The sequence below is a fragment of the Lygodium microphyllum genome, chromosome 19, assembly GCF_053477565.2.
Source record: "Lygodium microphyllum isolate KBCC chromosome 19, Lygodium_microphyllum_v1.1.10, whole genome shotgun sequence".
Taxonomy (NCBI): domain Eukaryota; kingdom Viridiplantae; phylum Streptophyta; class Polypodiopsida; order Schizaeales; family Lygodiaceae; genus Lygodium; species Lygodium microphyllum.
The window spans coordinates 16753079-16778961 of record NC_141153.1 but is presented as its reverse complement, the minus strand read 5'-3'; the positions used below and the strand labels follow the sequence as shown (position 1 = coordinate 16778961).

The 25883-nt window shown below is 39.8% G+C and overlaps 1 protein-coding gene across 1 annotated transcript; it reads right to left on the bottom strand.

The window, feature by feature from the left end:
* Positions 1-17059: 17059 nt before the first annotated feature.
* On the bottom strand, positions 17060-21739 carry LOC148019604 (uncharacterized). Its single transcript, XM_087699702.1, has one exon. It carries the CDS (start codon positions 21655-21657, stop codon positions 18544-18546), a length of 3114 nt encoding a protein of 1037 aa, XP_087555828.1. The 5' UTR covers positions 21658-21739; the 3' UTR covers positions 17060-18543.
* Between the last annotated feature and the right edge of the window lie 4144 nt (positions 21740-25883).

The following is a 25883-nucleotide window of genomic DNA, read 5'->3' as shown; positions in this document are numbered from 1 at the left end:
TAATAAGAAGTAAAGCAAATGTTGATGTTAAGAACATTTCCATACTTTCGATCCTGTCTTGCAGAATTATGAAGCATGGAACAGGTTCTTAGTGTTCCGAGTCATGTTTATGACTGCGATACACTCCTCAGATTATCAACAAAGGATCAATATGATGAACATCCTAGACCATATTTATAATCCATTGCCTTTGTACGTGGAACGGAGGTGGACGGGTGACTCAAGAATCTACTACATAGCTACCCACCGGTTTGCGTACCTTCGAACCAACCTAAACAGGATCAAGTGGTTGGAGGACCTGAAGATTGTGAAGCCATTCATTTTTGTTGAAGCTCACGTAAACACAACTTTACATGTCAAAGGTCGGAGGGTCAAGCTGAACTCATACATATACGAGGAAGTGACCCGCATAATCCCCGCCGACAGGATCAAGGTGTTGGGACGCTACGAGAAGAATGGGTACCAAAGGAAAGGATACCCTAATCTTCCGATGACTTATCAATTTGTGAAGATCCATGACCCGAAACCATACTATTATCCAGTTCCCATGGCTAAATGTAACACAACATTATTCTCCCCGAACTGATGTAACAATTGCTCTATCATCCCACGAAATATTGTACTCCGAAAGGGCTATGCCCATATAAATGAAATAAGACTTCTTTTTATCAATATCTGTCTTTATTCACAAGAGAGTCAGAATATATAAACCAGAGATTGACATCATTGATGACTCCATGAAACTGGAATCCATATCCTATAATCACTCCTCTAATTTCTCCATGATTCTCTCCACACCACACATGGTATTCTCCTAGATTCTAGCCTACACACATATGGGCATATTGCCTTACATCATAGATTAGGTCACTCACATTAGCACACTCTTAAGCACACATCTAGTACTATGTTCACCATGTGAACGGATGCTATCCCCCTTTACATTTAGTCCTCTTGAGTTTGATTTGCCAACACGATCGAATGAAGAAATCGAGGCCATATGGTGGCTACAATGGCACACTGAAGAAATTGTGGCACGCTAGGAATATCTGCAAGCTGAAATGGAGAAAAACACTAAAGCCACAGAAGAACTGAAGGAGTTGAGGGAGGAAAGAGCTCACAGATATGAAAGAGAGGTGGAGAAACTAACCCAAGTGGCTATCTCAAGCACAAGAAGAGCGACAAAAGGTAAGGACAGAAATGGAAGATCAAGAACAAAAGCTAACAATGCTAGCTCAAAGAGGCGGGGGGAAAGCCTCGAAGTTATGAACAAGAGGGAAGAGGAATGGGCTAACCACAACGAAAAAAGAGTCAAAGCCTTCGCAGGCCATCTTGCTCAAGTCGAAAAAGGAAAAATACTTGCTGAAAGTAGAGCAAAAGCCACCCAAGTGAGATTCCAAACCCAACAATGTGCCTTCCTGGATACCCTATTGGACATCACCCAGGTAGAGGAGGGAGAGTCCATACAGGCAATGAAAAAGAAACTGGGAATAGCTCGTAAAACACTAAAAGTAAGATTGCATATGCTACCACAATTGAGTGGAGTTGGCCCAAGCTTGGAAGAGAAACGCATTATCTCCTATTGGTAGGCCTACCCTCACAGGAAATGGACGCACTTGGGTTTATCGAAGAAGAGAAATAGGAGCCAAGCCAAGAAAGGGAGGTGGATGTGAACTTTGGAATGGGATCACACGAAGAAGAGCTTGTCCCACTGCCTCCTTCCCTGCAGCTTGAAGAGCAACAACACGCAAACACCTCCACAAAAAGGAAGGCGGCACTAAAGAAAAGAAGAAAACAAATGGTGGAGGACACAAGGAGAAAATGGAATGCCAAAGGAGTAAGGGCGGTCCATGCACCTATCCCACCATGCGAGGATGATGCCCCAGTGAGCTTCCACATTGACCTTGTAATCTGGGAGAGGCAAGAAATGTCCAAGAGCCCCTTTGACTTTAACTTCCGATTTCCCACCACCTTGCATAGGGTTTTTCCCATCAAGGTGGTGGAGGAGATAATTAACATCAGAAGCAAGATGGACAAAAATGGGAGGAGATAGAGCACAATCCCACCTTATGGGCCATCAAAGATGCTAAATTTTGGCAGAATAAGGTTTTTGAAGTACCAAGGTCAATGTCTGGCTATGAATGTCAACCTAAATGGAGAAAATGGGTCTGCGACTCCAACCTAGACACTTGGATGGCCTTTTGCAATGCTCAACCCTTCGAGTGGAATGACCCAACCTTTATGGCTTACCCTCGAAGGGTGGGAGTGGATTTTGAGTCCAGTGTCCACGGCCACTAGGACTTCCCTATAATCTATAATCCTCATTGTACTTCATATGAAGAGGCTCTCATCTTCACATCAGAGAACTTGTATGATACCCTAATACAATTCACTAATGAACTCTCTTCATGCCCTGACCCCACCTTTATTACTACTTGTAATTACCCTAGAGTGCTTAGGATACTCCTTAGGCAAGACCCCGCCCCACAAGAATGCAACCTTCCAGTACTCCATTTTGATCCTAACACTATAGATAGTTGCATGATGGCTTGACTAATGATACGGGTTGCTCTATTACCTTTGTTTTACATAGTCCTTCTAGAGGACATGAATGATAGCCGCTTCACCTACTGCAATCATCTATTCCTCTCCATCACCACCCTTCAGGTCTGCCTAAACCTCAAGGGGTATCTCCAAAGCCACCTGTTTCTTAATAAATCTATATTAAGCCCCCTTCTCCACCTCACTTTGATGACAAAGACTAACTTTTGTCATGACTATGTAACTTGGACAAAAAAAAAGATATCACACATAGACACCACAAGCTGCACATCAATCATAATCACTGCACCTAGGGGTCCTCAAGTTGGGTGTGTCCGATGGCTTCGGTCGGCCGGCTTCGTGCTTAACCCCCTAACCTTTGGATTCCCCACGACACTTGCTTAGGGCACATCAAGGGCAGGACATACCTAGGAAGGTAATTCTTGCCTAGGGTTAGACCTGTCATCCTAAGCCCCCTGCACCGCACCTCCCTTATGCACAAATTGGGTCCTCAAGTGTGGAACACCACTAAGGGATTGACCCATCTCCCAGTTCCACAAGCGTAGGCACCACGCACTCCATGGTAAGGTAGAAACACCCCTAGGTAGTGCACCTTTCTTTTCTTTCCAGGTACAAACAAAGGCCCCAACCACCAGCTCTAGAGGCCCCATCATCCATGCAATACACTCCCCATCTTATACGGCATGTCACCATGTAGGCACAACGAAACATGGGGCAGACGCAACAACCCCAATCAAAAAGTGAATGAAGCAACTCATTTGGAACAACACATGAGAAGGCAGCCAGCCAGAGAGGGCCAAACGACAGATCTGTCCAACTATATCTTCAATTTCAAATATGGATCCGCAAATCCATCTCTCTCCACATAGGGATTTGCCCAACTTTATCTTCAATTTCAAAGGCATAAATCCCTCCAACACACATTCCACCAGGGCTTGTATAAGGGTCTTTCAGAACCATAAATCCCTCCAACACCAAGGATCATGTCCAACTCAAGGGCCTTTTAGAACCATAAATCCCTCCAACACCAAGGCTGCTCATATCCAACTCAAGGGCCTTCCAAAACTATAAATCCCTCCAACACACCTTCCAACAGGTCTTATATACAAACTCAAAAAGCCACCTGGCTAACCCAGCGGTGCCATGGGACTGGCACTCAACTAGGAGGGGGGTAATGTTTAGTGAAGGAAGCAAAAAACGAGGCATCAAGAGGAAAAGTACAAGGCAGAAAAAAGAAAAAGGTGCCCTATAAGATAGTGGGCCCAGAAGAAATCTAAAAGCATGGGAACAACCACCAAGAGTACAAGACGCAACCATGGAAGCCACAAGAAGCCAAAAGCAAGAAGCTGCACCTTTAAATATAAAGGCGAAGCCAAAACCTCTATAAAAGAGCGCCATACTTCCTCTTATGCAATTTGTAACCATGAACATGCGGTAAAATTAAGCTAGTAAGAGAGGAGAACAATGGGAAAAAGGGCCTAGGCCAAAGTCTGCCATGTAAGAAAAGGGGGATAAGGGGATGACCGCCCAAAAGGACAATGGAAAAAAGGGCCTAGGCCAAGGCCATGTAAGAAAAGGGGGATAAGGGGATGCTTATCCCGAAGCTACCAAGCACTATGTGCTTCCTCAACCGCATTGTAATGCACCTGTTTAGTGACAAGATGAGGGTGGACTTGCATAACTCATCAAGCTCTATCCATTCGTCATTAGTCATAGTTTCAATTTGTTGCCCACTCAACCTTAGTGGCTTTATCTGCGATTTTTGCACCAATACCTTCCAAAATTGGCTCTTCCAATAGGCATAATTCATACTATCAAGCTTAGTGATGTTGAAGATAGCACTGTCAATGGAAGAAGATGCCATACTGCAAGCTGAAACAGTGCAGAGACAGTTCAAAACTGCTTGTTGTAAACTGTAGAAAATGACCAAAAAATCACCAAAACCAAGGCAAAATGGTGAGAAATGAGTATTTAATGATGCTTTCCACCAAGTACCATCAAAAGTACATCAAACCAGGATGATTCAGCATGAAAAATACATGACAGTTTAGAGTTATATATGACAGAAGTGTACAATGAGAGCTGACAGGAGGTAGAACCCAATATTCAAAGTCAATCACTGATTGTCAATGCAAAACCAGCATCAAGTGGACATAAACAAGCATGTAATAGTCAAACTAACATGAGCCAACACCTAAGCACGTCAGACAAGGTCTGTTAATAAAGTCGATACACCCCCTAATCAACAGGGCAAAATGTTCATACCACTACCAAGACCTGACACAAGTTGGTTTCTGCTTAGTGAATACAAAGCCAAGTTAACCCAAGTACATCTACACAGACCAAGGTATCTCAACCATACATCATATAACATGAGGAGATCCCAGTGTCAAAGATCCAAAAGCTCAATATGCATAACCTGCACTGCTCAATGTCTGATAAGCGTACAAAGACACACCCATTGGCACAAAAGCCATAAGTGCCAAGAAAATAAGCTCAAAAAAATCATGTAAGAGCACCAGCGATGGATTATTCAAGATCATACATCAATAAGACATCCATAGCATATGAGTGGTCAAGTATCCAATGATAGCATCCAATCTCATGAAGACAATCCCAATCAATCTCTGACAAGCCAAAGCAAGACCAAAATAAGCTCCATAATATCCAAAGTCAAGCCCAAATGAATTTCAAGTAGCATTCAAGTCCAAACAATGTAACTAGCATGTGTAGGTAACATAAGCATCAAACATGTACCAAACGGGTCATACATAGACCATAGGTACAACCTCTGTACAAAGCATGCCAGTGTAGATCAATGTCAAGTAAATGCCAACAATAAGGAGCTCAAACAAGGCTCAAAAAGCATTCTAGAACCATCCAAAGCATTTCCCAACCTTCATTTGCATCGCAATAGTCATATGAAACACCCGAGAAGCACCCGTGATGACCAATGGGCAAAGCATAAAGTGACTAAATAAGCTTGAGTTCCTGGAGTGTATAGCAGTGATTTACTGTGTAAAACTTAGTATTTCAGGCCACTAAATCAGCTCCAAATGATGACCAATTAATAGGCATACATTCCCCTAACATTCGGGGACTATTTAGGTCCCTTCCTTGTTTCAAGGTTATGAGGACGCTCCTTGATTAAGTGTGGAGATATGTTGAGGGCTAAATTGACTTTTTCTAAAGCTAATTTTTGTTATTTTTGCGAGCTTAACGGTTGATTTTGAGAGTTTATTGATTGATTTTGGATGTGTTGGAGTGTTTCGGGATGGGTTGAGCTTTTTTTGGAAGCTCATGATAGTTTTTAGTTGAGATATGATATTTTGATAGGTTTTGTAATGTGTTTGTTTGGTTCTAATAGCGTCTCTTTTGCCTTTGTTTTGGTTACATTCCTTTCTGTTTGTGAGGTTAGGATTGTGAATGAGCCTTTTAAGGAATGATTGAGAGTGTGTTGGATGGTTTCTAATGGTTTGAAGTGGTTCTGCTTTGTAGTGTTTTGTAGAGCTTTTGTATATGTTCTATAAGCCTTTGTTTGCTTCTGTATGTGTTTTAATGTGTTAACCCCATTGCAAGACCAGAGAAATAGGAAGAAGCAAAAGAAAATTCAAGAAAATTCAAAAATACGAAAAAGGTGGCATGACAAAAGGAATAATAGGAGAAAAGGCCAAAAGCACAAGGGCAATCTTAAAATTTCAAGGCAAATGTAAAAGGAAAAAGGCACATTTTAAAATGCAAGGCAAGGTTGGGGGGTAGCCAAGGACCCCCAAGAGCTCCGTCTTAAAGGGCAAAGTCACTAGTAGAGTGTAGGCGTCACAAGAAGTAAGTGGACATGGCTGCCCTACTTCACAAAACCTATTTGGTCACGGAATCATGATTAGACAAGAAGCAGGGTTTAGGGTATCTTCTTATCCAACTCATTCCCAATTGCACTAGGCCGACAATGTTCGGTCCTAGGGGTTCCATCTCAATCCGAGTTTCAACATTTGATTGAGTGATCCTTAGGGTAGAAACCCTAGATCGTTTCTTGCAAGCGCATCCACACGGGCGGCTAGGCGGAGGTGCCTTTACCCCCAACAATCACCTTGCTCTCAGCTTCAATGGCTTCTTTCTCTTTCTTGTCTTTCTCTCTCTTATTTTAGTCTTTGTCTCTCCTTGTCACTTTCTTTCTCTCACTTTTGCACTTCTTCTTCTCTCTCTTTTGCAGTATTCTCTCTCCTCTTTCTCTCTCTCTAGTTCACTTCTTGACAAGTGGTATCCGAGCATTGGTCTTTGATCCATTTTCCTTCCATTTCGGTCCAATTTTTTACCATAAAAAACAATTTCAAACAAGTACTATAGGTAGCACTTGGTATATAGACAGTGACTAGCAGAGGTTTGTAGGTCATCTACAATTAGAAGCAGACTATATCTGGAGGTCTTCAAGGGCAAAAATGATGGTGGAAGGCTAAAATAGCATGTCTTCATCAAATTTTCATGCAATTTTGAGATAACTTAGTCAAATGGGAGTGGTTACTTTTCAAGCGGAGCTTCTCTTTCTCTCTCTTCCAAGCTTTTGGCTAAAGCTTCAATGGTGGCTTTTGCCAAGAAATTCTTCAAGCTTATTCTCTCGTGACCATTTCTTTTAGCCAAACCATGAGGCAAAGATTCCTCATCTCTTGCACATCAGATTGAGCACCATTGTCAAGTAGTTGATGTAGTGAATGGCCTAGCATTTAGCTCAAATTTTGCACCTAATTTTTCCTTGATTTCCCTACTCATTTCTCATCCTTCTTTTGATGCACATCTCTTTCAGATTGGTTGCACATCATTGGCACACTCACTAGGGAATACCTTTAGCAAGATTGGAGTCCTAATCTTCATTCCCTTTACTGGAAACCCTAAAACACAGGGCAACCATAGCCACAGACCTAGAGGCTCAAATTTCTTCAATCTTTGGGTCTTCCCGACCTCCAAGGCTTCTCTACCATCATTTTAAAGCTCAATGGACCCTAAGATTGAAGACATTGCAAGTATTTCAACTTATTGAGGATCTTGGAGCTCATATTGAAGGTCTATTTTGGGGCTTTTCTTCAAGAGGCTTGAATCTTTAACATTCAAGTGTTCAAGTAAGCCCAAGGGATTGATTCTTCATAGATTTGATCATATTGGAGCCTATATGGGATGATCTTATGGATCTTTCAAGCTTTATGATGGATTCATGATGGATTCATGATGGATTCATGGTGGATTATGGAGGATTTTTCCATTATTTGGATTGGAGCTGACATTAATCATCTTCTTCAAGCTTGATCAAGGTATTCTACTGCTTAATCTCTGAAATCTCTCAATAAACCACTTAAGCTTTTACACTTGTTGATGAGAGATTATTGGTCATTTAATCCTGTGAATTGATCAATAGATTACATATTAGTGCTCTTTCTACTAATCAGAGCTTATTACATTGAATTTTAGCATTCATTCAATCTTATTCCATCATAGATATCATTTACAAAGTTTTGATGCATAACCTTGACTTGATTGGTTGATTTCTTTTACCCAAGCTTGAAATATTGTAAAGGGTAAGTATTAGCAATCAATGAGTCACTAAATTGCATTGGTAAGACCCTCTTCCCATCCAATTTTCCAAAATTTCCATCCTATTGCATTCCATGAAAAGGGCTAAATGGATATTTTTCAAAATGCATCTCATGCTAATTGATTAGAGTAGTATGCTACTGCCATGTTGATATTCCCACTAAGGAACAAGGTGGATGCCAAGGGAGATAGTGGAACAAAAGAGAGGTGACCCTCCCTCACTATTGAAGATCGCGAAGGGGTGCAACCAACCGACCCAAGGGGAAACTTTGCCCATCTCCCAGTGATTCGAAGCCCATGTAGGGAGTCTATCTTGTCATTTTATCCCTCACACAGGTACAGTGAGTAGAGAATTGAAGATTAAAGCTCTTTCAAAGACTCAAGTATCTTCAAGAGAAAAACAGGGTAAAACAGGGACTTTACAAGACACTGCAGGGTATTTACAAATCCTTACAGGTACCAACTTCATTACTGAAATATAAATGTAGGTACTACAGGGTGCCCATAGGTCCTATTCAATATCCTATAGGTTTTGGTAGCCATTTGGAACCACTATTTTATCCTTATAGATGGAAATAGCATATTTACAGGTTGAAACAGGGTGCAAGCCTAGACAGTTCAGACTCAGAGATTGAATTGCACAATTTTATGTCTAAAACTTGTTATGATTTGCTATAGCTCATATTAAAGAGGGAATTTTTGGCTTCAATTTGAATCAAAAATTTGGGAATTTGAGCTTCCTAGCTCAAGTTATAGCCAATTTTTTGACATGGAGTACTGTAGGACTGCACTACTATGGCAGGGCATAAAGGTAAAAATAAGGCCCGGGATGAGTATGCACAGCAAATCAAAGATTCTATGCTAGATACTATATCCCAAGAGAACCTCAAAGAGCATCAAGTGCATGGAAAAATCAGTGCACTTAACAATACCATGTGTGAACATGAGAATAAGCATGCCCAACGTCATATGGAGCTATTATCAAGGGTGGAGTAGATGGTATTGTCTACTAGTCAAACAAAGTCTTCCATTGAGAAGTTAGTGTATTTAACTACCCAAGCAAAGGCTTCCATTGACAAGTTATTAGAACCTAAAACTCAAATAATGGCTTAATTCACCCAATGGATACAAATGTAAATAGGATCCAAAGAAGCAAAGGAGAAAGCTTATTCAAACAGTGAACCCTCAATCCCACTTCAACCACCTAACCAAAATGGTCAAGGTCATGGAATCATTGGATGAAGGGGTATCCCAAATAGCCAATATGAAGTAGCTAAGACTTCACAAGGACATGATGACTATTTAAGCAATTTGAATGGTGCCAATTCTCAAGATTTTGGGCTAAATATCCAACTTCCTAGAGGTCCTCTACCAATGGGAAGGTTTCATACTGGTTCTCAGCCACCTATTGAAAGAGCGCCATCTTATTTTAGGGGTTCAATTCCTAATACTCATTATCAATCTATTTTGGAATAACAACCTTTCCATGAAAGAGAGTTAAAAGATAATATCATATTGGCCAAGTTCAATGGTCTATCAACTTCACCATCCAATCTAAAGGAATGGATTTCCAAATTGGAATCTTACTTTGATATATTCTATAGAACTGATTATATGAAGATTCATTTTTCTTCATTGCATTTGGAGAGATTTGTGCATACTTGGTAGGGGTACATTTAGAATGAGAACATACTTGTAGAGGATTGGGAAGCATTCAAGACACTTATGGCTAAGGTATTTGTCTCTCCTCTTGAAAAAGAGAAATTAGCATGGAAATGGTATGGTTTAGAGCAAAGAGGCCTAAGTGTAAGGGAGCATACCAACTAATTTCTCAATCTTACCATGTACGTAGAGAGCATTCGTGATGAAGCTAAACTCCACAAGTACATGTATGGTTTTCAGCTATCCTTATCAGCTGATATCATGGTGCAAAACCATATCGCTCTTTTCAAAGCTATTGAGCTTGTGGAGCACTATGCACCAAGTAGGAGCTTAAGAGTATCGACTTATCCACCATTCAATGCTTCAAGATCTCAAAGCAATTTCAGGACAATAAACAATCATAGAGTTGATTTCAAACAAGGAGATAGCAAGCCTAAATCTATTTCAGCCAATATGAACCCCAAGTTTATTCCTATGGACCTCTACAAAGAAAGAAAGGAAAAAGGCTTATGCTTCAAATGTGGGGAAAATTATACACGTGATCATGCCACAAAGTGTGTATAAAAAAATGCAAAAGCCAAGGTTCATAGTATGTTAGTCTTTGAGGATTCGACCTACTGTTGAAAATGATGATCTTGAGAAAGAAGTTGGGCAAGAGTACTTTTATGATCCGTCCGAAGGCTTTTCCTTTTGATCCAGGTGGGAGTGTTCCTTTCGACCCAGGTGGGACTTATGATGAGCCACTTGATGCCACTAGTTGTTCCATTTCCATGGATGCTTGGACAAGTTCTAAGAGCCCTAATACACTTCATATGAAGGGTAACATTCATGGAAAGGTTGTATTCATTTTGATATATAGTGGCACTATACACAGTTTTGTGAATAAGTCCATTATGGACAAGTTGAATTGTCTTCCATTGACTTACAACAGTCCATAAGAGTTTAGGTGGCCAATGGTAAAGAAGAAATCAGCACCCAAATATGCCCATAGGTTTCTATACAGTTGGCTGAAAATTATGAAGCAAAAGTAAACTTGATTACCTTGGAAATGGGGCCTATAGATATTGTACTCAAGTTGCGATTGGTTGATGAAACTAGGCAAAATCACTATGGATTTCTCACAGCTGTATATATAGTTTATCTATGATGGATAGTTCATCCATTTACAGGGAACTCCTAGTAGACCAAATTTTCAGTTTATCACCATTCAACGACTCAAAAAGGAGTACAAGAGAGGCGCTCACAGATTTTTTTTTTGCACTTGAATAAAGAGATTGAAAATCGGTCCACAAATTCAACAAGTTACCCAGCCTTAAAAGCTCTTCTTGAGGAGTATAGGGATTTGTTTGAGGTGCCTACTTCATTGCCTCCCAAGAGAGAAGTAGATCACCCCATTGATTTGGAGTTTGACTCAAAGCAATCCATAAGCCATCCTATAGATTGTCCAAGTGTGAGTGGGAAGAAGTAGACAAGCAAACCAAGGAGCTTCTTGAAATGGGATTCATTGAACCTAGTTCTTCAGCCTATGCATCCCTGGTCTTATCAGTTAAAAAGAAAGATGGATCTTTCAGGATGTGTATTGATTACATGGATCTTAACATGATCACAGTGAAGAACATGTACCCAATATCTAGGATTGATGATTTGTTTGATGACCTCAAGGGGGCTAGATTCTTTACAAAGATTGACTTGAGGTCAATGTATGCGAGAGGGTGATGAAATCAAGATTGCTTTTAGGACTAATTGAGGGCTATATCATTTCCTAGTGATGCCATTTAGGCTTGCAAATGCTCCAGCTACCTTTTAGAGTCTGATGAACAAGATTTTGTAGCCTTTCCTCTTTCAGTTTGTCTTGGTCTTCTTTGATGACATTATGATTTACTGTAAGACCCTTCAGGACCATCTATCACACACATGAGAAAGGTTTTTGATGTATTGAGACATCACAGACTCTTTACTAAGGAGAAGAAATGCTCTTTCATACAAACTGAAGTGGAATACTTGGGACATATTGTCAGTGAAAAAGGGATCCAAGCTGACCTCAAGAAGGTATAGTGTATTAAAGATTGGCCAACACCTACTACCACTACTTCACCTACAGGATTTATTGGTCTATCTTCATTTTATCGCCGATTCGAGGCATTGGGGCTATTTTGTTACAGGAGCATGGAGTGATTGCCTTTAAAAGCTATATGCTTACAGATAAGGAAATGGCTATAAATGTTTATGACCAAGAGATGTTGGCTATCTTACATGCAATAAAAAAATGGCACCATTATTTGTATGGAAGCCACTTCTGAGTTCAAAGTGATCACAGTGTCCTTAAGTATTTTCTCACTCAATCTAATCTTACTCCTAAGTAGCATAGATGGATAGCTACACTGCAAAATTATAATTTTGACATCACTCATACGAGGGGCAAAGACAATGTAGTGGCTAATTCTCTTTCTCGTATGTGGGCTTGCAAAGTTTCAGCAATGAGCTAGATAGTGACTGGATTGAAGAACTACATGAGGCTTATCTTTTGGATGAAGAGCTCAGTCATATTTTTTAGAAATTATAGCAAGGTCTCATGGAAGATAACTCGCATTATCAACTTCAAAATGGCCTCATCTGGTTAAATGGCAAGATTGTCATTTTGTCTACTTCTTTTACATGAAAAATTATGGAGGAGTTGCATTGTTTGCCTTTAGTTGGACACCTTGGCATTTTCAAAACTTATGACATGATCAACAAAAGCTTCTATTGGAAAGGGCTATGGAAATATGTGAAAGACTTCATGATGAAGTGCATGCCTTATCATTAGAATAAGAATAGCACCCATAAGCCAAGTGGTTTGTTGCAGCCATTACCCATTTCTACAGGCAAATGGATGCACATTACCATGGACTTCATTACTGGCTTGCCTACCAGTTTACTACTTCTCAAGTGGCCAATCAGTTCATGGAGCAAATTTTTAGACTACATGGATTACTGCACGTGATTGTTCATGACAGAGATGCATGGGCTCTAAATTGGCTCCCTCTATAGCCTATTATCCACATACTGATGGATAGATAGAAAGAGTAAATAAGTGGTTGGAGACTTATCTTCGCCATTTTTGTTATGATGTCCAAAATTCATGGGACTCTTAGTTACACTTGGCTAAGTTTGCCTACAATAACTCCACTCATGCTAGCATTGGAGTTTCTCCCTTTGAGGCTATGTATGGCTATAAGGTACCCTTACCCACCACACTCATCTTTAACAAAAGAGTCCATCCTCATGGGAAAGAAGAATTGGAAAGAATGCAGACCCTTCTTCTTCAGCAATGTAAGATGAATCTTAGAAAAGCTCAAGACCAAATAAAGATGTATGCAGATAAGAAGAGGCAACCTTTAGAGTTCCAAGAAGGAGAATTGGTTTTGTTGAAGGTGCACAAGTCTTGGTATTCTACTTTGAAAGATGGATCTAGTAACAAGCTTGCTCATAGATTTTATGGCCCCTACCAGATCCTGAAGCGCATTGGAGACTTAGCATATAAATTGGAGCTACTCTCTTCTACTAAGATTCATAATGTATTCCATATTAGTTAGCTCAAGCCTTTCTATGGTGATCATATTGATACAGTTGATGAGCTGCCACCTATTGATGAAGAATGTCTTATTTAGTACATCCTAGAGGTTATCATAGGTTAGTGTGAGAAGAAGCTTTGATATCATTCAATCATTGAATATTTGATCAAATGGCCTGAGAAAGCTTCTTGGAGCCCTGATTCCATATTAGATGAGTTTCCTTTGCTAAGGGACACATTAGTGGCCTGAAGTCTATTGACTATGGAGCCAGTTATGGTGTAGATAGACAAGCATGCTGTTTTAGAATAAATTTTCTTCTGTCTAATTTTCAGAATTATGGCATCTATATAAGGTCAAAGTACTCTTCTAGAGCTACATTTTGACATGTGGCATGCCTCATTCGGACACTTCTGCCAGAAGTTATGGCAAATTTAGTTCAGCAGGGTATATTTATACAACAAGCTATCTACTTCATTTTGAGCTCATTCGTTGAAGACTTTAAGGCCAAGTACCTTTGAAGCATTCTTGATCATGTATATGATTGAGGCCTACTTCCATTCCTCCTTTTTAGTCTATATGTCTCTTATCTTTCATTCATTCTCCCATTTGTAAAGTGGAAAACAGAATAGTACTTTGTTCTATCCATCCTTCTTCCAAATCTTTGAAAGTTTGTTTTTTAGGGAAAAAACCATTGGGATGATATGGATTGTAATAAGCTAGAAAGAACAAGGATTTAATAGAGACGACATGTCACACAAACATAGGTATAAAAGGAGGGGACATGTAATTTTTCTCATCTTTTGACACAATAATACATTATTGTCCTTCTTCTCATTACCTTGCTCTCAACTTCAATGACTTCTTTCTCTTTCCTATCTTTCTCTCTCCTATTCTAGTATTTCTCTCTCCTTGTCACTCTCTTTCTCTCACTTCTGCACTTCTCTTTCTTCTGTAGTCTTTTCTCTCCTCTTTCTCTTTTCTCTCCTCTTTCTCTTGATAGAAAACAATTTTGGTTGAACAAGTTTCATGGTGGAGCCAAATCAATCAATGCCATACGTGAAAGGGATGATTTATCAAAGGTTTAAGACCTTAATATTGAAGTTTAAGGCTTAAAAATCCTTTTATCCAAGAAAAAAATGGATATGCCCTATGCTAGGTGGTGTCAAATTTTGAAGTACAAGAACATGTACCACAGCCATCAATCTAATCAACAACAAACTAAATTGCTTTTTTGAAGAAATTTAGATGCATTAAGACTAATAAACAAGCAACAATCAACAAAGAATTTCTATATATTTCTTATGTCTATTTTTCTAAGAAAAACAATAAAGCCTTCATCTTTCGGATAAGCTAATCCCTTGCTTCTGAGAACAATATGCCCCTATGCTTAAGTAGTCCCCTCACTTGCATACATCAATACATGAACCAAATCCCTTGTCAAGCAATTCAAAAACTTGACTAATTTGTCTTATTTCCAACCATTATTGGCTATCCTCTTGAACTCTTTTGATTATTGGTTTTTCATTATTGATCAAAAGAGTTTCAACTCTAAACCAATCAAACAATGAAAAACCATTGTCTAATTCATAAGCATGATTAAATGTAATTACTTTTTCTCATTTCGAGGTATATCGTGCCTATCTCTTATCTTTTGGCAAGACCAAAAAGCTAAATAGAATCTAAACGTAGCCGCAATAGAACCTAAGAAGGGGGACCTTAAATGCTCTTAGACTCAATTTTGAAATTTAAACCAACCGTATAATGTCACATAATTTTTTAAGCTCTAATTATAATTTATTTTAATGGATTTCCTCAATTAGAGGCATGTGTTGCCTATGACCTACCTTTTTTTGCAAGACTAATAAAGCTAAGATAAGAGTACATTATTTGCCAAAGAAGTCTAAGTTGTGTCTGAATGTTCATCATCCTCTTAGGCCAACTATAGATCATCTCATAAATTTTTTTACTTCTCACATGGCATTAGAAATCCACACATTTTTCTCATCTCATCATACTTCCAAGTCCTTTACACAAGTTCATGTGCAAACTAGTAGTCTTATGTAACAACACAAAATCTATGTGCATGATGGATCTAGCATAAACAAAAGTTGAAGGAGCCATGAGCCAAAAAGATGTGCTTTGTTAAATTTCAAAGCCAACACATTGTCTCCATGCTTCTACTTCAACATCCAAAAAGTAGCACCAAACCAAGTAACCCAATCCCAAAGACACATATCTTAAAGCGAAGGGGCCTATTTAGTGACATTTAAGGGTTCCCCTTGGGATTGTTTTTATTTAGGGGAATTGTTTGTATTTTCTTGTATAGTTGAGTCCATTAAGAAGTTTTGAGCATTTACTAAGTACACATTGTTTAGATGAAGGATTCGCAAACAAAAGACAATGAGCGGTAGAATACAATGAGGTTTTACAAAAGCCAAAATTGAGACATAAGATGCCTCAATAGAACTCATGTTCAATATCTAAGAAATTGTGGCATTGCTTCAAGAAGCTAAAAATGATGCATCTTTTGTACAAAATTGTTACTAAATTAGGGTAGGCTAGAGGGGCCAATCGAGGAACAACCCAATAATGGCACATAGTCTCAACACTAGCAGAGCCGAAACAATAAACAATTGCACACTAGTGTACATTGGAACATTGCCCTCCTCATAGCACTACTTTAATTCCAAAAAGCAATGGCTCTCTCAAGACTTTGATCTCTTTTTAAAATAGGGAATTTATACAAAAAATTGAACTTAAGTCAAACTAAATTAGTTGTTGACAAGTTTATGAATGGACCACTTGACACAAGCTAATCAGCAATAACTTTCAAAGAAGTTAGCTTTTCGCCATACCATTGTAATAGCATACGCCCTAATGGGCAATGCTAACAATGTCAAAATGGTCATTGAACAATTTGCTTGCTATGGTGGTTGTAGAAACTAACATCTTGGCTTGTTTTGAAGCTTTTTCTCCTTTGTGCACACGAGTTGGATAACCATTAAATGAGCATTTTGTATTCAGGGAAGAATACACCCCATGAAAGCCTAGATTTTCATCTATTGGCCCCCGTACCTAGGGGTTATTTTGCTTTTTTGGGGAGAGCCACTTGCCCCCTTATCCTACTGTAGTAGTATACTAATCAAGAGGGTAAGCCTTGTTGATGCATGATAATGACTAATGCCCTCCGCTGTTAATGCATTTATTTCATGTACAAGCCACAGCACAAGTCATAGCTGCACCCTAACTGACCCAATGGGTAAGATGTGGAGAGGTTGTAGCTTTACAACTTGCGACAACATGAAAACTTTTACTGAGATATATTGGGCTTCCTTTCTAAGGTACGATATTTTCAAATACTGCAACCTTGATGGCACCTAAGTACAGCTTCTTGAGACGCTCACTGCGGCACTTCCCTTGCTGCATCAGTCCATACATAATGGTTGCTATGTCAGTTTCACTACCCAGTCCTCAAACTCGTAGATAAGGACCTCGAGTACTCATAGCAGTTGCTAGCCACCTCCTAGCCAGGGGTTGTATTGAGGTTTTGAAGGACCTCAAGTACTCATAGCAGTTGCTAGCCACCTCCTAACCTCCACCACAACAGGCCGGGTGGTTCTGTCAAACACATAGCCAGCATATTAAAGGCTAATCTCAGCATTTACCTTGTACCTACTTGACTGTACAGCCAACTCCAAATCCTTAAAAGGGACGACCAATGATAATTTGAAAGGTGTACTCAATATCTTCACCTATGATTCTACTTGGAAGATGAAGCATCATTCCTAACAATTTTGCAGTGAAAATTGATGCAAATGCAATATTCAGAAGTCTTTTGGTGTCGATCCTCTATAGATTGAGCTTAACAGATTTATAAAACTAGCTTCAATACTGAAAGTTATTGTACAAGACGAATGCAGCAATGAAATTCTGCTATAACCAAGACCCCTAGCGAAGCTGTGAAGGCAAACACCCTGAGCTTTCTATCGTCAACCTTACGGCTTAATCTTTTTCGTCAGCTATATGCTGAATCGATTTAAGAAACCTCAGATCCCCTAGCCGTCCATGTGCCATAAGTCGCAAGAGAAACCTCTTCAATGTAGCATCAGAGAGGCACAAATTTGGGTTAAGTGCATCAACTCTACTGGAAGCATTATGAGAGAGCCCATGCTGACGAATGTTGTTGTACAAGAGTTACAAGTTACTGTGGTGTTAATGGACCAAACTGAAAATGATGCAACCTTCTTAATCTGCTAGTCCTCACAGCAAAATAGGCTTCTTTCTCATGCATCAAGAAGCCAATTGTCGGCAAGCTGAGCGATTTGTTTTGAACTCCCAGCAATCAGGGTTTTGCCTGGCTACCCTCTTGAATGAAGCAGTATTGCATTTTCCCCTGTTACTTTTAGCCCTTGACCTTTGAATTGAGCAAGATTTCAATTTCTTTTCATCTTTATCCATGGTGAGTGGTGAGTTTTCAGCCCATTTGAGTTTCCGAGCAATGTATATAGCATTACAAAACAGAAAGTTGTACATATGCGAGAGAGAGAGAGAGAGAGAGAGAGAGAGAGAGGTGTTCGTTACTCTTGTACAATAACTTTCAGTATTGAAGCTAGTTTTATAAATCTGTTAAGCTCAATCTATAGAGGATCGACACCAAAAGACTTCTGAATATTGCATTTGCATCAATTTTCACTGCAAAATTGTTAGGGATGATGCTTCATCTTCCAAGTAGAATCATAGGTGAAGATATTGAGTACACCTTTCAAATTATCATTGGTCGTCCCTTTTAAAGATTTGGAGTTGGCTGTACAGTCAAGTAGGTACAAGGTAAATGCTGAGATTAGCCTTTAATATGCTGGCCATGTGTTTGATAGAACCACCCGGCCTGTTGTGGTGGAGGTTAGGAGGTGGCTAGCAACTGCTATGAGTACTTGAGGTCCTTCAAAACCTCAATACAACCCCTGGCTAGGAGGTGGCTAGCAACTGCTATGAGTACTCGAGGTCCTTATCCTTGCCTTTGGGGTTTGTGTGCATATGTCTGATTGCACAGTAGTGAAAAGATTCTCATTGTACTGACCTCTGTATTTTGATGATTTTATCATGAAACCAATGAACTGGCTGAATACCAACTGATTCCAAGTGCTGAAAAACCTTCTGTGATTGCAAGGGAGTAGAAAGCTTCTCATTATAATGACCTCAGTGTTTTGATGATTCTCTGTGAGACTATTGAATCTGGCCGAAGACCAACTGATTCCAAGAGCTGAAGAACCTTCTGTGCCTCTGCAAACCTTTTATCCTCAAACAGTCTCTTAATCAAAATCTTAGAAAACTTCAAGTCAGGATATAACCTTTTAGAAGCCATCTTGATACATACATCATAGGCACTAGACATTTCACCTGCCCTGATAAAGCCAGCAAGCACTGTTTCGAAACACTGTGAGTCAAGAGGACAACCTGCTCCAACCATCTGTTCCAAGAGTTTGTTGGCTATCCTTACTTCACCAGTTTCACACAAAGACTTGAGAATTGGATTGAAGACAATTCTGTCCAGGATGATACCTTTAGATTTCATCTCGTTTAAGAACTGCAACGCTTCAGCCACTCTTGTTGACAGGCATAAGCCATGGATGATGACACTGTATGAGATCAGATCTGGAGGAATTCCATCTACAGCCATACGTTCAAAAAATGCAATGGCTTGATCCACATCTCGTGCCTCACACAAGCCCTTCAGCAATGCATTGTAAGTTGCAACACCAGGAGTACAACCCTTTGTTTCCATTTCATGTAGAAGTGCAAATGCTTCAGGAAGCTTACCATCCTTGCAATATCCATCAATGACTGCTGTATAGTTAAAGACATCAGGAGCACAGCCTTTATAGGGCATCTTTTCTAGAACCTCCTTTGCTTCTTCTACTCTACCTGCCTTGCACAAAGTCTTGATGAGTAAGTTGTAAGTCTTGACATCAGGCGGACAGCCACATTTAGACATCTCCTCTAGGAGAACAAAAGCCTTATCAAAATTGTAAGCCTTACATAGACTTTGTAGCACAATGCTGTAGAGGGCCTTGTCATGAGTGGGATCTATATCTAAATTATGATCCAAAACAAGCCACGCTTGATCTATATGACCAACCATACAGAGTTGCTGGACCAAATCCTTGCATATTCTAGAAGGTATACTATAGGTTTTGAGTCTCATCAACTCAAAAACCTTAAAAGCCTTCTCAGCATTTCGCACATTCAAAAAGCCATCAAGGACTTCACTATATGAAATGGAATCAGGAGCAAGGCCCTCTCTCAACATATCATCAAGAGACTGTTCTGCCTTGTCAGGGTTGCTGGATTCACACAGATATTTAATCAGCACGTTATAAGTTGCAGTAGTGGGAATGCAGCCATTACTTCTCATCTCCTCCAAAACAGAAAAAGCTTTACCAATATCATGATTCTTAAAACACCCATTCATCAGAGTAGTGTAAACGTGAGCATCAAAAGCATGACCTTTGTCTCTCATCACTTGCACAATCTGAAAAGCTTTGTCTAGATTCCCTGCCTTACAGAAGCCACCAATAATAATGCTGAGAGTTTTGTTAGATGGTACAAGGCCCACAGAAGACATCTTCTGATAAATCTGCTCAGCCTGCTCAATATCACCAACCTTACAAAAGCCTGTAAGTAATACATGAAAACAAAAGTGGCCTGGTGAAATTCCTTCACGCATCATATCATCTAGCAAATTTGCGGCCATATCTAGCTTGCTTGCATCAGATAATTGGCTTATCAACAATTTGTAGATGCTCGCACCTGGTCCATATCCAGCATTCTTCATTTCATCCAGTACTTGGAGAGCCATGCTTGTGTTGTTTCCCTTGCAAAACCCCTCAATAACCGACTTATAAGCCAGAGAGTTAGAAGTGCCACCAGTCTCCATATCCTGCAACAATATGTATGCTTTGTCTAGTTGATCTGTATCACAGAGTGACTTGAGCATTGCAGTGTAGATCTTGACATCAAATAATACGCCTTCACCCTTCCTACTGTAAAAAAATCTCAATGCTCTATCAACATTGCCCTGCAAGCACATGCTCTTTACAAGGATTGAATAGGTCGTAGCATCAGGGGAGCAGTCACTATTAGAAGTCATTTTCTCATAGTAGTGTGATATCAGTTCATGTTCTTTCGACTTGATTAAGACCGAGAGCAGACAGTTATAAGCAAAAGTAGAGGGTACACCATCAGAAGAAACAAGAGTATTGAAAGTTTCAATTGCAGGCTCAACCATCTGTTTCAAGCCATAGCTCCACATAAGGATCTCATAAATTTCCAGGGTTAAACTGAAACCTTGGAGAATCATGTCATCTCGAAGATGCCAGATTGTTCCAAGCCGCTTTCCTGTTTTCAGAATCTGCATCATTGTGGTGTACAAGGTGATGTCTTGCCTACACTGGCCCTGCCGTCTAGCAAGCCTGAAGAATGAAAGAGCCTTGTCTGGATCGTGTCCAAGTTTTGAAATAACAGCTTGGACAAAGAGAGGAGGCAAGCTACACGTGAGAAGCTGTTCTTTCAATCCAGGGATCCAGTTGTCTGGAGTGATGATGGATGCACAAACATAGTCAACAAAAGATTCAAACTTGCGCTGATTTACATCAAGTTGAATGATGTCGATTTTATGATGTTCAGTACTAGGATAAAGTTCCACTGAATCAGGTGAATCAGGGACCAAACCAGCTCTTCCATGCCTGTGTGCCAAAGGGATTGTTTCCTGGCTTTCATCTGTACACCTGTCGTCTCCCTGATAAGGATAAGGGTCCCGCAACTGCGTAGATGTATCTGAATTGGTTCGACGCACTGACTGGTCTTGTGCATCTGTTGCATGTGGTCCTGTATCTAGCACTTTCCCTGTTTGTCCATAGCCTGAAACTTGTACACGTTTTGGTACTTCTAGAGTTCCATAGTTGCCGGAGGATTGCCTTGTCGGTTTAATGCCGTGAAGTTCCAATGTTCCTCCATTGCCTGGAGCTTCTGCTGCTCTGTAATCGGCTGCGTCTCCATTACAAAATGTACTGCCTCTTACCTGCGAATAGATGATTTTTCCGCAGCCACCCCGCAATGGATGCAAAGCAAGGTCTTCCTTCTTGAAGCCGCGCTTCTGGACAGGCGATGGTGCGAGCACGCGCATGGCGACGCTGCAGGTGACCTGAGAGACTCTGCAGGGATGGAGCTTGTAGGCGAGAGAGAAGGCGTGACAGCAGGGAGGATAACGGTCTATGGAGGCAGCCAGACACCCACAGTGCATTGTTTCCGGTGTGTCGATAGAGCACGCATTGCTTCTGCACGCATTCTCTCAACAACCCCCAAACTTTTTGTGAGAGCACCAAAAAATCTCATCTTGCTGGAATATCTATATCCGGATGTATCTATATCTATACAACTGTTAAAAAGGGTCAAAAAACAAATGGAACCTAATACCAAAGCATGCAAATTCTCGAATGGGTGCAATATATATCTCAAAGCATATATCTACATTAATCTACACTATGAAACAAGGAAAATGAAAACATATAGGGACACAATAGGAAATCCCTGTATTTAGTAAGGAGCCCTCATCACGACCACTGCACGTGCCATGTTGATTTCCTCTATCAACACCCTTTTGCTCATGCACCCCCTTTTGGGGGAGGCCCTTGACATAGCCTCCTTTGTCTCTACAATTACATCCTCACAACATATGGAGATCTTTGGCAATCTTGGTGGTACACCCCCCTTCCTATCCACTCGGGTTCCATTTCAGCTTCCATCATGGCCTCATGTGACCTAACCTTGTACACTTCATGCACATAATTGAGGGCAGAGTTGATACTAACGCACTGGCTATTCTATGATTATCAGCAACCTCACCTTTCAAAGCAACAATACATGTGTAGATTATCTATGGAAGTATGGAGGTGGATAATCTACATAGAAGTATGGAAGTGGGGCCTCTTTTGTGGAGGGATGCTTCCTCAAGATCCTAATCAACAATAATAGGATCATGTGGCACAACAACTCTAAGATGCCAACTATCAGAGAGGAGGTGCTCCACACGATACCATCTTGTATGCTGGAGGAGATAAGGAGAGCCTTGCAAAAGGAGGTTATGGCACACCAAGGTTGTCCAACAAGGAGATGGAAAAGGAGCATCCATCCAACACTAACAAAAACTACAACCCATGGACATCCTCCATGCTTGTAAAGCCTCAAGAAGAACACGGAAAGGTTAGATCGATATTTCTATTCCAACATAGGGAATTAATCATTGGGCCTATGCTTACTTCCATAGGGCCCTAATAGGATTATGCCATGGGGCCAAAAAACTTGTTGATTTTATGAGAAACTAGATGAATGTGCAAGTTTATGCTTACACAATATTTGCCTATTAATTATCTCTTCTTTCTATTTGGGACCCAAGAACTAGGTCTTAAAGTTTTGAGCCATGGATAGTGGATGATAAAATATTGGTTTGCAAGTTTTGGACCTAATGGACCCAAGCCCCCTAACATACAGCTCTAGATGGATTTCTTAAATTTGCCACTATTGATGTAGCAAGTCCACAATTTAATAGATTCCTCTTGGGTAGAATCTTAGGTTAGAGGCCTCTAATCAATTAAATTCAAAGAGGCACCCTTTAGTTTAGTAGCAATTCATATCAACATATGGAGTGTCCTAAAGTCTTAGAAATCACAAATAATATGGGGTGCACATTAATGACCAACCATTAGTTTATAAAAACTACCACAACTCTTGCTTTAAATGTTTCAAATAGGGTTATTTTCTAAGGGGGTGTCCAAAATCAATGCAACTAGGAAGCTCAAAAATCAACCAATGGATTTCAAAATTGTAAAGAATAGATCAAATAGGAGTAATAAGTCTCCAACTAACAAAAGTACTAAATCAAAGTCTTAGAATAAATTTCCCCCCTTCTTATTGATTTGGTTGACCCTAAAGAATCAATAATGCAAACATAAACATCTAGGAAGGGCAAATAAAGGTGATAATAACGAAGATAATGTTAGTAATTAATAGTAGGTCCTTCCTCTAATGATGAGGGAGAAGAATTTGTAGACATGTCACAATATTTTGATAAAGGCATCATGTTAGAAATGGAAAAGAGAATACATCAACATGTCTTAAACAACATTGCTAAGGAGATAGATATGTTTTAGACTAAAAAGCAGACTCTTCCTCCATATCCACAAGAAGGGAAATGACCCCTCCAAATACTGATACGAATTCCACTCTAAAAGTAGGTTCTCCAAGGTTTGAGATATTCTCCAATTCCATAAAGTCAAGCTTTAGCCTCCAAAGGGGAAGTTAACAAAATTAATTGAGTATGAATCCTCTAAAACTTATTGCACATGATACTAAGGGTTTGTTTGGCCTAAATAGAGCTAAGACCATAAGGGATTGGTAGGGTCAAAATAATATTTCCCCTTACCATTTTTGTTTACACAAGGGGTCAAGGTTGGAGGTAAAACTTGGAGAAAAATTTAAGTAGCATCCCAACTAACTACTATTGGCATATGACTAACCACTCAAGCAGAAGCGGTGGCACATTTAGTGGTGTTCACTCAAAAAATTCAAGCATGGTATCACGTGTTTCTAACTATCAATGGGTTGTTGTTTACCTTAAACCTAATAGAAATATATGAAAAATCATAGTGCATATGTGCTATGAATCAACACACACACACCACTATATTTGATTAGTTATTTTACAAATCTAGATATATATCTATCTATATTATGAAACAAGAAAAATGAGAATGCATGGCCATGCAATGGCACACTAACAAAATGAGATAAAGGTCTTGTGCTTCCTCCACATGTCTAAGTAATCCCTCTATTTAAGGATGTCTTGTCACCACCACTACACTTTCCATTCTTATTTCCTCTATTAACGGTCTTCCCCTCATGTTTCCCCTTGGGAAGGCCCTAGACATGGCCTCCTCCATATCTAGAATGGCATCCTCACAACATATGGAGATCTTTGTTGGCCTTGAAGGGATGGTCCCCCTTCCCATCCATTTTAGTTATATTCTAGCTTCCATCTTGGCCCCATATGGCCCTATACATTTCATGCACATTGTTGAAGACAACCTTGGTACTATGTGCACTAATTATTCTCTGATTCTCAACAATCTCACCTTTTAGAGAGATCGAATGCAAGTAGAATGTCTGCAAAAGTAAGAAGTTGGAGGTTCTATTGAAGGAGGTGGAGGGATGCTTCCTTAAGATCCTAATCAACATCTACGGGTTTATATGGAATGGAGGCTCTTGAATGCCAACTAACTAGAGAGGAGGCGCTTCACACACACTGTTATCTTAGATGCTGGAGGAGGTAGTAGTAGCCTTTTAGAAGGAGGCTACAATCCTTCAAGGCTTTAGAGGAGGTGGGAAAGAAGGACCATCCAACAGTGACAACTACAAAAACTGCAACATCCTCCACACTTGCTAGCCCTCAATAATAATACAAGAAAGATAAGATTAGTATCGCTATTACAAGAGAGGAAATTATTCATTGGGCCTTGCTTACTGTGATAGGGCCTTGATAGGCTTACCACTTGTGGATTTTCTATAAAACCTTATGAATGCTAGTTAGGAAACATTAGAAAAGCAAGCTTATGGTTGCACAAATTATTTATTCTTTCTATTTGATAATGAAGAATTGGCTCTCATAGTGTTAAGCCATGGATAGTGGATAATAGCAAATCTACCTTTGACTTGCACAATTATTAATTATCACTCAAAGAGTTACAAGCATGGGACCACAAGTTTATATAGATTCTAAAAATTTAATTACTTTAAAGGGGAAGAAGAGACAAGTATTGTTTTGTTTATGTTAATTATTCGTGTTTTTTTAGATATCAAAATATAGGATTCACTGTAGGTTATTGATTGGGGATTTCAACATGGATAAGAATATTAAGGACATATGTCTTACTCAAGGACAAGTCATTGCTGGTAACGAAAGAAGCTCATGGTTTAACCTTAAAGCAACTCATAGCCTAGTTGAAATTAACCTCAAGAAGCTTTCCACATGATCCAATAATGATGCCAGGAGGCATATTCCATGGTGGATTCCGTGCCACGGTGGATTCCGTGAGGTTTTACAGTGGATTCCGTAAACTTAGATGACCGGGGCTCATACACAAAGTGGATTCTTTGTGTGAGAAGTTGATGGGGACGCCTGTCCTTTTCGGGCGTTTCATTAATTTAGTGTGTACATGGGTGATTCCATAGCGGGTGATTCCGCAAAATGCATATTAAATTAATAAACGTCTATGAGTTTAGAGTGCACAGTACTCGTAATAAATTAAGGTTAGGATTTATTTCTAACCAGTTGATTTATTTATGTAGCTGAAGACTGCTAGGTATTCACTTTTGTCGGTTTAATTGTATTATTTTACTAACGATTGTGAATGCTTCAGTTGATGTGTAGAGATAGCAGCAGTGGCGGAGGAAAGCATTGGAGTCTAGCGAGTA

Excerpts from the sequence above, each read along its gene's own strand:
- LOC148019604 (XM_087699702.1), bottom strand. The coding sequence starts at position 21,657 with ATGCACTGTGGGTGTCTGGCTGCCTCCATAGACCGTTATCCTCCCTGC.